Source organism: Hemitrygon akajei, chromosome 12 (assembly GCF_048418815.1).
Source record: "Hemitrygon akajei chromosome 12, sHemAka1.3, whole genome shotgun sequence".
NCBI lineage: Eukaryota > Metazoa > Chordata > Chondrichthyes > Myliobatiformes > Dasyatidae > Hemitrygon > Hemitrygon akajei.
The window spans coordinates 50,975,351-50,993,114 of record NC_133135.1 but is presented as its reverse complement, the minus strand read 5'-3'; the positions used below and the strand labels follow the sequence as shown (position 1 = coordinate 50,993,114).

At 38.4% G+C, this 17,764-nt stretch overlaps 1 protein-coding gene across 6 annotated transcripts in view; it reads left to right on the top strand.

The window, feature by feature from the left end:
* The window catches only part of fggy (FGGY carbohydrate kinase domain containing), a 311,433-nt gene that overhangs the window by 24,640 nt on the left and 269,029 nt on the right, over nt 1-17,764 (top strand). For all 6 annotated transcript variants that reach the window (XR_012101045.1, XM_073063082.1, XM_073063081.1 and 3 more), the window contains 3 exons: nt 2,985-3,171; nt 4,644-4,755; nt 6,770-6,921. Coding sequence is in view for 5 of the 6 variants with exons in the window: in XM_073063082.1 (XP_072919183.1) it covers nt 2,995-3,171; nt 4,644-4,755; nt 6,770-6,921 (441 nt within the window). In the remaining variant the exon portion in view is untranslated. The remainder of the gene's footprint in view (nt 1-2,984; nt 3,172-4,643; nt 4,756-6,769; nt 6,922-17,764) is intronic.

The following is a 17,764-nucleotide window of genomic DNA, read 5'->3' as shown; positions in this document are numbered from 1 at the left end:
GACTTCAAAACATAGATTGGAGTTTAAAGAATTTTGGTTCTGTTCCTTCAATAGTCTATGTGTCACTTTTGCATGGCAGTTATTTTCAGTACCTCAGTCTGAATGCCACTAGATAACTGGATTTCCAAGGTAAATGTAGCTGCTTGGCTATCAGGCTTTGGCTTTGGCATCTTGTGCATTGCCATTGTGTGTCACCAGCAAACCACGGGAGTAAATCAAAAGTAAAATACTGTGGATGCAGAAAATGTGGAAATGCTCTGAAGTCAGGCAGCATCTGTAAAATTAAAAATGATTAATATTTCAAGTTGATAAACTCGCTTTTGTTTGACCATCAACTTGCAACTTTAACTCATTACTTTTCTCCTCTTTTTTTTCTTTACTTGATGTGTTGAGTATTTCAGGAATTATTTATTTATGAATGGAGTTGAGATTAGGGTGAAAAGAAGCACAAGTAATGGAGGGTGATCAGAGTTGTGAATAGGTACCAGGGATTTAGCAAGGGAACAGTGAGGAAGCAGGTGGAACAGTGAGAAGATAATGTGTTGAATAGCAAGGAGATAGTGGAGGACAGAGAGATCTAAAATAGTTTTCCATTTAAAACATGACAAAAATTTGATTATGTGTGGTCAAAATAGAACATGCCTCTTGAGATTAGTTCTCCGAAGCAGCGTGGATTGTAAGTTTGACCTTCTCTGCTAGGATTTGCACCATCAATCTACTCTGTTTTTTGCATGTTACAATGAATTTGCAGTGAGCTGTGAAGCACACAGTAACCTCCAAGAAATACTTTAAAAGGATAAACACTCCAGTTTTTATCACTTTCCAATTTTTATCAATGCACCATAGAAAGCATCCTGTCTGGATGCATTACAGCTTGGTATGGCAACAGCTCAGCTTATGACCATAAAAAAACTGCAGAGTTGTGGGCACAACTCAGTAAATCAAGGAAACCAGCGTCCCATCTACGGACACTGTCTGTACTTCTCGCTGCCTTAGAAAGGCAGCCAGCATAAATAAAGACCACGCCCACAGTGGCCGTGATCTCTTTTCCCCCTCTCCCATTGGGCAGGAAATATTGAAGCCTGAAGGCGCATACCAAGTCTCAACGGCAGCTTCTACCTTGTTGTTATATGATGACTTGAATGATTCCCCAGTACGATAAAATGGGCTTTCGATGTCAAATCAGAGAGAATCTGCAGATGCTGGAAATCCAAGCAACACACACAAAATGCTAGAGGAACTCAACAGACCAGGCAGCATCTATTGAAAACAGTACAGTTGACATTTTGGGCCAAGATCCTTCAGCAGGACTGGAGAAAAAAAGATGAGGAGTTGAGATAATAGTGGGACGAGGGGAGGGAGAAACACAAGGTGACAGGTGAAACTGGGAGTTGGAGAGGTGAAGTAGAGAGCTGGGAATGATATCACAATTTACATTGTTATATTCTTACACATTATTCTTCTGCCTGCACTTTCTCTGTATCTGTTACACTTTATTCTACATTCTGATACTGTTTTGTCTTGTACTACCCCTGTGCGCGGTGTAATAATTTGATCTATGTGAACAGTATGCAAGCTAAGCATGTGACAACACTAAACCAATTCCAATTTCAAAAGCGCTCACTGAGGTGAATGCCTTTCCTTTTCCAACACTCACTTCTAACAGGTCTCAATTCAAAAAGATTTATGGAGTCCATTAACTGTGATGTCACCAATCTGGCTGAGCAGCCAGTCACAAAGAAATTTCAGTCAGCACATTGAAAAGCAAAATGAATAATTGATTAACTTTTAATTAACTGTAAAATATTATACTACTATGAACAGAACATACATATGGTTATTGTGGAATATAAAATATCATAAGTAAATATTTAAAGTTTCATTTTAAAATCACTTTGCTTAGAAAATGGATTGTACAGAGGTTTGTCCTTGTGAGTTTGTGGTTTTATTTCCATAAAAATAAAATATAATTTAAACTTAGATTTATCAGATGGATCATGTCTGTGAATTTTGTTCTCATTCCTTCATGCACAGATCAATCAATGTGTAATGCATGCCTCGGCAACAGTTAGTTACTTTTACTGATGCCTGTATAGTCCATGCCAACCAAAAAAATCATTCATCTATGAATAAGCTTTGAAAGCACCTAATAGACTTAATCATTATTACTTAAAGGAAAGGTATCAATAGCACCAATCCTCTGCTTACAACACAGTAATTTTATACGTACAGCACAGTTGATAATTATATTTGCTTTGTATAACAGTTGAACATTTATTTATTATATATAGGCATCCATTAGTCTCGTGAGACCATGGATTTGCGCCTTGGGAGGTTTCTAGGGCACAGGTCTGGGCAGAGTTGTATGGGAGACTGGCAGTTGCTCAAGCTGCAAGCCTTCCCCTCTCCACGCCACCGATATTGTCCAAGGGAAGGGCACTAGGACCCAAGCAGCTTGGCACCGGTGTCGTCGCAGAGTTAAGTGCCATGCTCAAGGAAACAACAGGCTGCTTCAGCTGAGGCTCGAACCAGTGACCTTCAGATCACTAGACTGATGCCTTATCCACTAGGCCACGCACCAATACATTTATTCATTAAGCTTGTTAGGAATTTACATCATTGAATCTGAGTACCAGAATGCAAAACAATGTACTGTTGAAATTATTTTTTTTGAGGGCTGCAATTATGCCTTACTTTAATAAGCATTTGAAATTTTTCATGGTAATTTCATTTTATAGTTATAAAAGCTTATCCGTAGCTCCTTGTGAAATGCAGCAACAACTTTGGAATTATAAATTATCTGTAAAGTTATTACTTCCCTGGCTTCCTCTTTTTAGTTTGAGTAAGGAACATTATATGGAACTTTGACAGGAATTTCAGTAAACAAGAAGTAACAAAAATGAGATATTTTATATTATCCCATCATTACTTTATTATAAGTGATTTCTCAAATGTTTCTTATTTGTGACTTACTTACTTCATAGATTGACCAACATGCGCTACTACATGGGGATTGATGTGGGGACTTCAAGTGTGCGGGGAGCACTTGTAGACCAAAATGGCAAAGTGATGATCCAGGCTGAACAACCAGTCCAGATCTGGGAGCCACAACCGGATTACTATGAGCAGTCCTCTGCTGATATCTGGGCAGCATGCTGTACTGTTTCAAAGGTACGTATAAAAAAACTGTGTGACTTTATTGAACAAAAGAACTATTCATAGAATAAACTGTATTTTTGTAGTACAGGAATCCAGCACCTTGTCTACTCTGTTTAAGTCATTTAAATCTAACACTATAGTTTTATGTCAACTCTCAATGCATTTGTAAATATTAAATTCAATGATACATGTAATCTTAATCCTTACACCAGCTGGCATGAGGTACAGTACATGATTATTAATGCAGAATTTTGAACTTGCTCTTAAGTGAGCAATTGGCAAGTAGTTTCATCTATAAAACTAAACTTTGCTGACTTGATATGTTGAGCCATTATGGTTTATTTTCTGGATGAGTGGAGACACTAGAAAATAGCACTGTTATGATTATTTCTCAAACTACCTCAATTTTTTTCTCTCAGTGCTGTTCTTCTACATTCTATTTAATTGTTTCTCAATGGCCAGAAATAGACTTTGTTACCAAGAATAATCTGTTTACTCTGGAAAGTGAGAGACCGGAAATGATGCCCACTGCAGTGATTCCATTTGTTCGTCAGGTGTTTCACAGTTTCTCAACTGCCAGAAGGACCAGTACACTTCAGGGCTGGTTTTCATGAACAAATTAAATAAAACAGCAAATGTAATCAATGTATAAAAAAACAAGCACCTTATTGCTTCTGATTTATTTGTGACATTGCTATGTAGTCTTTCAGTGACTTAATCCTAAACTGGTGTGCCAGGGCCAATTTTTAGACTCAGTCATTTAGTGGCGGTACATATTGTATTTCAGTAATTCACAAGTAAAACAAAACTTCTCCCTAAAATGGAACCATATTTTAACAAGATATTAGGGAAAAATGATGCCCTCAGGATATGAAGCCTGAAATTTGTCTTTGACTATGAACATAGTTATAACTAAATATCAAAGTTAGCAGTCTTTCGATCTCCATTGCTGCAAACATGCTGCATATTTTCTCCCAGCAGATAATTTCATGTGGATTTTAAGAGAAAATATTTAATGGATAGAACATGAAGAGGAGAGACTGTGGAGGAAAATGGGGAGAAAGTACAGCCGAGATTTATTCAAATAATGCAAAATTTTGTGATAAGAATCTCTACTGTTTGGAATTACAGGTGCCCCCCCCGCCCCTTTACAAAGGTAGAGCGTTCCTATGAAACCTTTCTTAAGCCGAAATGGCGTAAAGCAAAGAACCATTAATTTACATGGGAAAAATTTTTGTAAAAGCAGAAATCCTCTTTGTAATGCAAAAACAGGTTACTAATGTAGGTCTTTTGTAAAAGCGAAGTGGTGCAAAGCGAACATTCGTAAAGCGGGGGACACCTGTATTTAGATATCTGCACAGGTGAATTAGGAAGAACGTATTGGGGAGAATTAAATAAAATTTCCTATCAGTATATAAAGAAAAATATAGAATATAATGGCAAAAACAGCTTTCAGTTTTATTACATTTCTTTTGATCTTTCAGAAAATAACTCAGATGGTTGATTTGAGCCATATCCAAGGCATTGGCTTTGACGCCACCTGCTCTCTTGTTGTACTTGATGAAAACTTTGAACCTCTAGCTGTGAATACAGAAGGTAAATATTGTTGCTTCCTATCTGAAAGATATATATCGATCTATTATATAATACCATTCAAAATATTTCAAAGGCATGGTAGCTATAGTTGTGCTGCAAAGTTAACAAATTTCACAACATATGCTGGTGATATTAAACTTGGCTCTGATCTTGAACAGTGTTATATTACATAAGCAGCTTTGCCAAAAGTTAAAAATCTATCATTAGAGTCATGCTGTGGAATATCTCCTAGAAACTGGACTGCACAATATTGTTTTCCAGTTATGGAAAGAGATTACATGCTTTGTGCATGGTAGGTCATATCTAACCAATCTTATAGAGTAGCTGTTGTCTACATGGTCTTTAGCAAGGCATTTGGCAAAGCCCCACATGGGAGGTTGGTCAAGAAAGTTCAGTTGCTTGGCATTCAAGATGAGTTGGGAAATTGGATTAGATATTGGCTTTGTGGGAGAAGCCAGGAAGTAGTAGTAGATGGTTGCCTCTCTGGTTGGTGGCCTGAGCCTAGTGGAGTGCCGCAGAGATCGGCGCTAGGTCAGTTGTTGTTTGTCATCTATATCAACGATCCGAATGATAATGTGATAAAATGGATAAGCAAATTTCTGGATGACACCAGGACTGGGTGTGTAGTGGTCAGTGAGGAAGACCATCAAAGCTTGCAGTGAGATCTCGATGAATTGGAAAAATGGGCTGAAAACTGACAGATGGAATACAATGCAGGCAAGTGTGAAGTGTTGCACTTTGGAAGGACAAACCAGGGTAGGACTTACACAGTGAGTGTTAGGGCACTGACGACTACAGTAGCACAGAATAATCTGGGCATACAGATCCATAATTTCATTGAAAGTAGCATCGCAGGTAGATAGGGTCGTAAAGAAATCTTTTGGCATATTGGCCTTCATAAATCTCAGGATTAATTACAGGAGTTAGGATGTTATATTGAATGTGTATAAGACATTGGTGAGGCCCAGTTTGGAGTATTGTGTGCAGATTTGATCACCTACCTTCAGGAAAGATGTAAATCAGGTTGAAAGGGTGCAGGGAAAATTTATAAGAATGTTGCTGGGTTTGAAGGAGTTATAAAGAAAGATTGAATTGGTTAGGACTTCATTCCCTAGAGTGTAGAAAGTGAAGGGAGATTTGATAAAAGTATACAAAATTATACATCCCTAAGGCTGTATAATTGGATTGGATTTCAAGATTTAAGAGAAATTTAGATAGGTACATGAATGGGAGGGGTATGGAGGGCTCTTGATTCGGGTACAGGTCGATGGGATAAGGCAGATTCATTGCTCAGCACAAACTAGATGGGCCAAAGGCCCTACTTCTGTGCTGTGGTGCTCTATTACTCTAATTTTATAGATTGGCAGGATTGCTATAAACCCATCCAAACCATCCTAATTTTTCTACCTATTACCTACACTAGGGATAAATTATGGGAACCAATTAATCTGCCATCCAATGTGTCTTTGGGATGTGGGAGAAGCTAGTACCTAGTGACAGGGAGAGCAAGCAAACTTCACATGGATGCCCCTGAAGGTTGGGGTTGAATTCAAATAGAACTTTGAGACATCTGTACCAGATCAGTGCAAATCAGTTACTTGCTTCAAAATCAGTTTTAATGCTGATGAAATTGAAGTGTTAACCAGGCAGATTTAGTAAAGAATGAATTAATTCATCATATAATTTCAAATCTTGCATCTTCAAAGATTCCCTTCATTGCCAAAATTAATTCTCGGTTTTACAGTATTGAACATCTAAATATGTTTTCTAAGACTTTCAGTTGCTTAATAATTTTTAAAAAATCCAGATCACTTATACCACTATCAACATTTATTTTTTTTAAAGATTTTGACTAAGGAGTTGCCTTTGTACGGCATGTGGTAAATGATTAGCAAAGTTTTTGACAATGTGTTTGATATTTGGATTGCAGCTTCTTTTTTTGACATATGGAATTATGCTATTAAGGTATCTGTCATACTATGGTTTTAATGCTTTTTTGCTACATATGATGCAGGGGTGAACAATAGGAATGTTATCATGTGGATGGATCATCGAGCGGTTGATCAAGTAGACCGAATAAATAAAACTAAACACTGTGTGCTACGTTATGTGGGCGGAGTGATGTCCCCAGAAATGCAGCCACCAAAGCTTCTTTGGTTAAAAGAAGTAAGTCTTTATCTTTAAACTTTTTATCTTTAAACTTATTATCTTTAAACTTTTTATGTTTCTAGCAATGTGCTTCACACAGGTAATACAATAAAAAGATTGTAAGTGCGATCTTTATTACATGAATACAATATAAGTGAACCAAAAGTTCATAAAATATGGGTCATAAATATTCATGTTCTTTATTTTGCTCTAGAAGGCAACCTTGCTAGACTTATTATTTACAACCATTTCAGCAACATGTATGATTAAGGAGAAAATTTAAATCTTAAGCATTTTGCATTTTGAGCTGTAAACCTTTCAGTTTAAATGACGCTGGTGAAATACCCCAATGCCTTGCTGACAGCAAACAAAACTACTAACTACTCTATTAATCACACTTTTTCTGGAAAAATATCACTGCAATTGATAGCCAATTGAAGTCACTTTCGGATTTGAGCTTTTGGACTGCATGTACGACCTGGACTTTTTGGGGTATGAACTGAAGTCTCAAAGATGCAGGATGGTTGCAGCGCAGCCTGCTGAGGCCAGATGAGGCTCAGGGCCCAGCCTGAGTGTGAGGATAAGCTAATGTTTGACCATTGCCGGAGTGGACTTGGAGATGATTGGAAGTGCAGAACCAAGGCAAGGCAAAGAAGGGCCAAGTCCAAGAATGAACCCAGCCTGTAGCTCACAGACACAAAGCTGCAGATACTGTAAAGTAAAACAAAAATCAAACTGTTGGAGAAACTCAACTGGTTAGGAAGCATCTGTGACTGTAAAGGGGTAGTTAACTTTTTGGATCAAGACCCTGCATCAGTGCAGTGAGTGTAGGAGAAGGTAACTAGAACCAGGATGCTGCCTGAATTAGAGTGCATGTCTTCTCGGGATAGATTGAGCAAGTTAGGGCTTTTCTCTTCAGGTGAAGCTGGGTGGGATGTGATTTGATAGAAGTGTATGAGATGATAAGACAGCCAGAGACTTTTTTCCTCAGGGCAGAAATGGCTAATTTGAGCAGACATAATTCCAAATGATTGGAAGAAAGTTTAAAGGAGAGGGGTGGATGTTAGAAATATGTTTTACACAGATGAAACATGCTGCGGGGAGGTAGTATGTAGAGGCAGATACATTAGGTACATTTAAAAAAACTCTTAGATAGGCACAATAATGAAAGAAAACTGAAGGCTATGTGGGAGGGAAGGTTTAGATTGACTTTAGAGAAGGATTAAAGGTCGACAACATTGTGAGCTGAAGGGCCTGTACTTTGCTCTACTGATCTATGTAAATAGGTGAGAAAGAGCAGTGTGGTTGGGGCTGGTACACTGATGATAAGCAGAACCAGGTAAGGAGGGGGATGATGGACAGATGGAGCTGGAAGGGAAAGGTGTTGAAGAGTGTGGTTGGGAAACCAGTGGCTGTGGATTATGTAGGCAGATAAGGAGTGAGGGGGGAAAAAGGGCAGTTAAACCCCAAGTTATCTGGAAGATGTAGGTTATTGAATCAAGACAAGAGAGGCATTTCTAGTTTAGCCTTAGATCCTGGCCTAGATACAGCAAAGGAAAGTTGATGACCAACATTGTCCTGAAGTGTTAATTCAGCTTTTCTCTCCAAAGTTTCTGCTTAATCTCCTGAGTATTTCTAGTATTTTCTGTTCTTTTGACAAATATTGGCCTCTTTCTAGATAGATCTAAAAGAGCAGTTAGTCTAGTCATTTTCCATTTTTTTCCTCTATTTATTGTCATGTGGGCACCAAAACAACATATCAAACAAAAATTTGGCATGACTTTGTTCTCAGATATTCTGACAGGAGAGGGGCCATTAATTTTCTTTATGTATTTTAGTGTTATTTTCTTTATATAGTCTTTTTACTGTTAATTATAATATTTTAGTTTTAGTTATGTTTTAGTTATTTATCTCACTTTTTAAAAACCTCTTTAATGTTTTAGAATGCCAAAGATTGTGAATATTTGATAACCTTGACACCAGAGAGCTTTTCATGCTCCATCTGGCCCACATGTTCCTTTCACCTCCTGTAATTGAACTTGTTTTTTTAAGTGGGTGGCTCTTAGCGTCCCATGAGTTAGCATGATCTGTGAGATATGACCAGGACTCAGGCAACATAGATTACTTGCTCATGCATTCAGCAGGTCTTTTCCACAGTCTATAAGTGTCTTTGTTGATTAGAGATATTGCAAATTAGTGGAAGTACAATGCAAGTAATTTGGAGACACAAAAACTTCTAAATTAAAAATATCAAGTACATCTAGCCCCTTAGCTTAGTACAAGCAATAGTCTCCTCTAGACAACACAGTGGGTGAAAGGTCAGATAATCCAGCATCTGACCTTCAGCCTTTTCTCTACTTATGTAGTTCTGGCTGCAGGAATAGAATCCTCAAATGAGCTGACATGAGCTATATAGGTAGCTAGCGTTTTCCCTTGGTGCCATTAACTAGCTGTCAGTGTGATCTGACTCATTAGTTGCATTCAAAGCTAAGATTGATTTTTGGTCCACAGGGGAATCAAGGATTATGGGGTTCAGTCAGTAAATGGAAGTTGAGACGAAAAATGTGATGAGCCTTGATCTTTTTGAAGGGCAGAGCAGGCTCAAGGGATTGTAAGTTGAACTGCTTTTTCTTCTTAGTTTTTTTCTTTATGTTTTATTGCTTTTTCTTGGGCCTTTTATGGAGCAAAGAAATGAACAAAAACTGAAGGGAATGAAAGAAGCTGAAAGGAGAGTGGAGGAGGTGACAGGATTTGGCTAGATGAGAGTATGAACACTCTCCCATTTTCCCCACTGCTGTCTCTTCTGTGTCTTTCTTCCTACATTTCTTCTTTCTCTCCTGCACAGCATTACCTCTGCATCACTGTACTTACTTCCTCTTGTGTTTTTCAAGAAAGGCTCTAAGAATAAACCGGGAAATTATAGGCCCGTGAGCCTGATGTCAGTAGTGGGTTAATTATTGCAAGATATTCTAAGAGACAAGATGTATAAATATTTGGATAAACAGGGCTTGATTAGGAATAGTCAATGTGGCTTTGTATGTGGTAGGTCAGGTCTCATCAATCTTTTAGAGCTTTTTGAGGAAGTTACCAGGAAGGTTGGTGAAGAAAAAGCGGTGGACATTGTCTACATGAACTTTAGCAGGGCCTTTGATAAATTTCCGCATGGGAGGCTGGTTCAGAAGGTAAATTTGCTTGGCACTCAGGATGATGTAGTCAATTGGATCTGACAATAGCTTAGCAGAAGAAGCCAGAGTGTAGTAGTAGATGGCTGTCTCTTTGACTGGAGGCCTGTGTGCACAGTGCTGGGTCTGTTGCTATTTAATATCTATAATTAATGATTTAGATGATAATGTGGTAAACTGGATCAGCAAATTTGTAGATGACCCCAAGATTTGGGGGGGGGGGGTATGTAGGTGGCAGCAAGAACGACTATCAAGCTTGCAGCGTGATCTCACCAAACTGGGAAAGTAGGTTGAAAAATAGCATGTGGAATTTAACATTGACAATTGTGAGGTGTTGCAGTTTGGGAGAACAATGCATGATAAGATGTATACAGTGAATGGTAGGGCTCTGAGTTGTGCAGTAGAACAAATGAACTTGGGGGGCAATATAGATCGATAATTACTTGAAAGGTGCATCACAGCTAGATAGGGTAGTAAAGATAGCTTTTAGCACGTCTGCTCTGATGAAGTGCTTTGAGAGGTTGGTCATGGCCTGAGCAAAATCCTGCCTATCGCCGCAATAGGTCTAAAGCAGGTGCAATCTCACTGGCTCTCCACTTGGCCTTAAATATCTTAGACAATAGCAGTACCCATGCCAGAGTGCTGTTTGTGATTACACCATCATACCCTCAGTACTAATAAACAAGCTCCAAAACCTCAGCCTCTGTACTTCCTTCTGCAGCTGGATCCTTAACTTCCTCATTGGGAGACCACAGTCAGTGCGGATCAGAAGTAACATTTCCTAGCTGACAGTTAACACTGGCACACCTCAAGGGTGCGTGCTTAGCCTACTGCTCTACCCTCTCTAACACCCACAACTATGTGGCTAGGTACAGCTCAAATACCATCTATAAATTTGCTGATGATACAACTATTGATGGCAGAATTTCAGATGGTGATGAGAAGGCATACAGGAGTGAGAGAGATCAGCTGGTTGAGTGGTGTCGCAACAACAACCACATGCTGAACATCAGTAAGACCAAGGAACTGATTGTGGACTTCAGGGAAGGGAAGTCAAGGGAACTCACTCCAGTCCTCATTGAGGGCTTAGCAGTGGAACAGTTTCAAATTCCTGGGTGTCAGCGTTTCTCATTATCTGTCAGCATTTTAATCAACTAATCAACATATTAATGTAATTACAAAGAAGGCACGACAGCAGCTATATTCATCTGGAGAACTGGAAGATCTGGTGAGACACCAAAGACTCTTGCAAATTTCTACAGATGTACTGCGGAAAGCATTCCTTCTGGTCTCATCACTGTCTGGTACGGAGGGGCGACTGCACAGGATCGGAAAAAAGCTGCAGGAAGTTGTGAACTTAGCCAGTTCCATCGTGGACACTACTCTCCCCAGCATCCAGGACATTTTCAAAAGGTGATGCCTCAAAAAGGCAGCCTCCATGATTAAGGACCCCATTATCCAGGACATGCCCTCTTCTCATTGCTACCATCAAGGAGGTGGTGCAGAAGCCTGAAGACACACACTCAATGCTTTACAAACAGCTGCTTCTCCTCTGCCATTAGATTTCTGAAATGGACAATGAACCCATGTACACTATGTCAATATTTTTTGTTCTCTTCATACACTACTTATTTAATTTATTAAAATATATTTCTTATTCTAATTTATAGTTTTATTATTATGTATTGCAATATACTGCCGCAAAACAACAGATTTCATGACATAGGCCAGTGATATTAAATCTGTTTCTAATTCTGATTGGCCTTCATAATCAGGGCATTAGGTACAGGAATTAAGATGTTTTGTTGAAGTTGTTTAAGATGTTAGTGAGGCCAGACTTAGAATAGCGAATGCAGTTCTGGTCACATACTTATAGGAGAGATATCAATAAGCTTGAAAGAGTGCAGAGAAAAATTACAGGGATGCTGCTAGGACTTGAGGACCTTAGTTATAGGGAAAGATTGAATAAATTATCACCTTATTCCCTGGAGCACAGGAGAATTAGGGGAGATGGTGCATGTGGAATGAGCTCCTATCGGATGCAGTGAATGTGGGCTCAATTGTAATGTTTGAGAATAATTTGGATAAGGACATGAATGAGTGGTTTAGAGAGATGTTCGGCACAGCCAAGAAAGGTCAAAAGTCCTGTTTCTGTGCTGTAATGTTCTATGGTTCTATATGGTCCAAGTGCAGTCAGGTGTGAAAAGGCAGAAAATTGGGTCAGTATAGACTGGGTAAGCTGAAGAGCCTGTTTCTGTTCTGTAGTATTCTATGATTCTGTGACTCTATGCTGCTGGACTTGTTGAGTTCCTCCACCAGCTTGCTTGTTGCTTTTGCCTTTAGATGCTCTATATAGTCGGGTCCGAGCACTGGTGGTGCTCTGGCTTTGCTTCAGTATGTTTGTTCTGATTCTATATGCCTTTCGGAGGAATTCAAGATATTAGTTCTTAACACCCCTGTTTATCTACAAGTAAATGTTAAAATGTTCAAAAATTGTATATCAGTATTAAGGTATTGATTGTCATTTCTAATTCTAATTAAGTGGAACTTCCAAAGAATTTAATATTACCAATATTTACATAACTGCACAAATGCAACAACAGAAATGCACTTGCTCGCAAAGGAGCTCGGGCAGGGAATGGGAGGAATAGCGGCGAACGTACCTGTGATCCACTTTACCACAAACCCAAAGGTTGGCTGCTCAATATCGACCCGCAATCCAATTAGATCCCCTTTAACCTGGTCAGTGCAATGTAGGCAGAAACACTACTCACATAGAATCAGGACATTAGATTTGTTGTCCTATAATTCAGTCGCACAATTTTTATTGACTGCATGCTCTTCTGTATTGACTGCATGTTGAATGGTTTTAATAATGAGGAGACAGTGTGTTATACGTGACTGGGAACAGCTGACAATGGAACTAACTATGCTTCTTTGAGTTTGTTTTCATATTCAAGCTATAAGTGAGATGTATATTATTTTAATTCCCATAAATTATTTAACTAAGTATAGATCACAGAAGCATCTTGTTTATATTGTATTCACTGTTGTTGTGAAAGCAATTCATTTTGTTAAATATATTGCTTGACTGCAACTATTGTTTGCAATAATTACTGAACTATATTAATTAGAAATTTAATAACATGTTTATGTTTAAATTTTGGAGTTAAATTGATCCCAGGCCATAAACAACATATTAAGCCTTTCATGTTGACATATGGATTGTAAGTGTTTGTCAGATGCAGGCTAAAATTTGCTTCTTTTTGTTTCTTACTATCCTATCCAGAATAAGTTTTTTTTCTTCATCTGGACCTAATAATGCCTGCAGCTGTGTTAGTATGTGCCAAATGTGAACTAGTTTCTGTTTGCTTTGAGCAGCTGGAGTCTTCTAACTTTATAAACATAGAAAAGCCACAGTAACATGGTTCAGGATGTGAAAAATCAACAAAGATAAGGGCCTAACCTTAGTCCCTTAGAGAAAACCTTGCATCAATTCTCCATGGGCATTTCTGAGCATGGTACAAAGCAACACAATGAGAGAGGTCCCAGGTTTGATCTCTAATCTGTGCTGAGGTCAGTCAGAGCAGGATTTTGAGTACTACATTTTGTCTTATTATTTGTTGTATTAACCAATTCAGACTGGTATAAAGTCCCCTATATGAATTGCAGATGTGATGAAACTTCCACTCTTTTGGTAGTTACATCTATGTTGTACTTTTTTTTAAACAAGCACATTGTGTTGTGATTTCAGGTTGTATACTGTATACATTCCCTGATAATAAATGGAACCGTTTGAACCATTTGGGCATATACTGTACTGTAGCATAATTAGATTAGGAAGCTAAAAATTTATGTATGCATATGACCTAGTAAATGTAATTTGGGGCATAAGCTTACAGTTCTATTCTTAGAGCTGATCTTGTGAGAGTTACTGTGAATATATGAACCTTGCACATTCACTATTATTGATGTGCTAACAAAATTATATCTTGTGTTAGATTAGGATCTGAATTGCTATTTAAATTGTTATTTTTCTTGTAGTTTAATTTTATACTTGCTTATATGTTTGTATAATCACCTGCTTAATCATGTGCTTACTAAAGTACCCGTGGCTGCCAATGTGGATTTCAGTTGGAATAGTCCTAACAGGAATATTTGATGAGCTGCACACAAAGCGTCATCTCTTCTGTGGGTTTGCAGGCCATTACTGCCTACAAAGCAAAACCTAATATCATGGATGGCTGTCATGCTTCACTGCCAGATGCACTCAACTCCTTTTATGCATGCTTTGAAAGGGAGAATAAAACTATACCTGTGCGAATCCACGTGGTATTTGGTGACCCCATGATCTCTGTCTTGGAGGCAACATCAAAATATCTTTCAAGAGGGTGAATCCTTGTAAAGCGTCAGGCCCTGATGGTGTACTTGGTAGGGCACTGAAAACCTGTGCCAGCTAACTGGCGGGAGTGTTCAAGAACATCTTCACTGTTGCGGTTAGAGGTTCCCACCTGCTTTAAAAGGATAACAATCATACCAATGTTCAAGAAGAGTAGGGTGAGCGGACAAACAACCTCCAAGACTTCCAAGACTTTCAAGACCCCCATCACCCAGAACATGCCTTCTTCTCATCGCTGCCATCAAGGAGGAGGTACAGGTGCCTGATGACACACACTCAACATTTCAGGATCAGCTTCTTCTCCTCTGCCATCATATTTCTGAATGAACAATGATCCCGTGGATGCTACCTCACTACTTTTCCCCTTATTGCTCTTTTTTTGCACTACTTATTTAGTTTATAACATATACAGATATACTACACACACACACATATATATACACACACTTGTAATTTATAATTTTTAAATTATGTATGCAATTTATTGCTGCCGCAAAACAACAATTTTCATGATGTATGGTGGTGATATTAAAACGGATTCTAATTCAGATTCTACTTGTCAGTAAATTATAGTGTATTGTTCTTGTACCTATGTAGCTTCTTTGTAAGTCTGAGATGTCATGGCAGAGTAAATTATAACTCTCAATGTTGTTTCGCAGACTATCCTTATTAGAGAAGACTCCCAAATCTAATCAGTTCAAACTAGCGTGCAGTATAAAGGGGAAATACAAGGTGCAGTGCTTTGATACTGACCTTCCTGCTTTTCCTCTTACTGCTATTCTTTGCTGCTACTCTGTATTTTACATTTTACTTCATGTTACTTACCTTTCACGCTGTTTGAAGCTGGCACTGTCTTACCTGTACAATGATGAGCATCCAATATAACAGCTATAACCATAAGATCTGTACCTCATTCTTGACTTCCTAAGAATCTTTTGGACAATATCATCTCCAGATCCAGCACTTGCTGTTTCTTAAGTGTTTCAGTCACAGCAGCTGGGTAGTTAGATCTTTTTGTTTGTACGATTACTCGCAGTGGGAAGAATCTGGCGTAGGATATCTCCTAGCTTTCTAGGATTGTGATATACAATTGTACCAAACAAGGTGTCAATCTCCTCCTTCCAGGGCTGACAAGTACTTCACTTTCTACATTGACCTCAAAGTCAAATAGGGAAATTGACTACCATTTCCAGCTTCTCTTTTGAGTGGGATGACTACATACGTATATTGTCAACAGATTATCCAGAATACTGGTCAGCAGAGAAGGAATTACTATTTACTGAAATCACTGAAACAAGATGCCAAAGCAGCTTTCATAGTGTCTCCCTGTGACATACAATTTTATGAATAAAATGGAACGCCCAGTGAGGAGCAAATTAAACCCTGTGCATAACAAGCCATCAGCATCCACGTACCACTCAATGTAGCAGAGTTGTGGAGGTGCTCCAAGAGAGAGTCAAGTGTTTGGTAGCTCCTACCAATACACCTTATATTTGTAGTGGTGTACATTATGAAGGAGACATGGAATAGATGAGATATGACATCAACAATATTTGCGTTCAGATAATGAAAACCACAGTGAGGAAACAGCAAAGGAAAAAAGTCCAATTAAACACATTGAGGAAGAGGAACAAGAGCTGAGTTCATCATAAAATAATTGTGTGACTTGCCTGTTTTCCTAAACTGAAAAAATACACTGCATTTATAATTCTTGTTACAACATTCACCCTCCCTTAATTCTATAACAAAGAACATTGAAACCATTCAGTCAGCTCATATATCAATGACAGAAGCTGACTTAGTGTGACTGAGTGTGGACTCAGAAGCTGACTTAAAACCACATTGCAGACTACAGAGCCAAAAGTGATCAAGATGACGTATTTCTTCCCCAGTGTAAGAATTGATTTCATTTTGCCTCTAGTTTAGTGTCAATTCATGCTGCATTCATATAAAGTGTATTAAGTTAACTGTTCCGATGTATACCTCCCCTAGAGGCCCAGGAAAGGTGGTGGATGGCTGTTACGCATGCCAAAATATTTGAGATACTTTGATATTTGATATTCACAACTTGTCTTTTCTTTGGCCATTGAATGGCAAATGACAAACCCTTGTGTCTTGGCTCTTTTAGTCCTTTTAATCCAGCTAATTCCATGATACTGCACATGTTCAGCTGGAGTCTTCACATTTTTAGTCTCAACACTAAAGTTCCTTGGAAGGACTAGAGTTATATAACACCTAGTGAGAGGAAAACGCATTGTGTACTGGACAATAAAAATAGCACCAATGCTGTCTTCTCAAGATCCTCCAAAGTCACTGGAATGAAAAGTCAGTGTCTCCCAGTCCAGCATCCACATTACTGAGGCCCTAATTCTGGAAATGGACCCAAACTGCATTGGACATCCAGGCAATGGCAACTGTAAGACTGCAGCTTTTCAAAAGTACTATTTTCTTAAAAATGTGAGGCTTAGTAAGATGATGAAATCTGCTGGAAAGATGTGCAGAAGTAATGCTTCATGACCATGGCTGAGCAGTTCCTTCCCAAAAACTCTAAAGAATGGCGCTATATGTTTAATTTTAAAAACCTATTTGACTAATTTAATAAATTCTTGGTGTCTGACTGTCTGCTGTGAATTCAGTTCCTGACTTTTTGGCATGACTTAGATATCCTAACTTCGGAGAAGATAACAACAGTAGTACTCAAAATTGGGTTTTAATGGCATTTGTCTGTAAAATAAGCACTTCTATTTACTCACAGAACAAATCAACATTCAATCAGTAATAAAGACTGTCTCATGTGTTTTTACTGTATTTCCTATGGAGGTCAGAGTAATGATCACTGGCTGAAAAGATTACAGGGAAATAAATGGGAAATTATAATTGACGGGATTGCTGTCACTGGTAAATCTATACCAGTTGCTGGTATACATTCAATGGTCCATTTGGCTTCCTTCCATGTTATAAGGAAATATGATGTCTTTGGTGTAGAATCAAATTGGCTATTGCTAATCACTGCTACTTCGCATGGTTTGTTGCTTATTACTATATTAAGGAGATAAAACACTCCATTATGAAAGTGAGAAAGCTTCATCTGCTCACAGGTATGTGCATTTTCCTGCATTGCATGCTTTTTCCTAGTGCAGGTAATCTTAGATTGCCCTTATGTCTTTATAGAAATGTCCCTGACAATTTCTGTCAAGACCACCTGGCTAAAAAGCCAGAATCAGAATCAGAATCAGGTTTATTATCACCGGTATGTGACGTGAAATTTGTTAACTTAGCA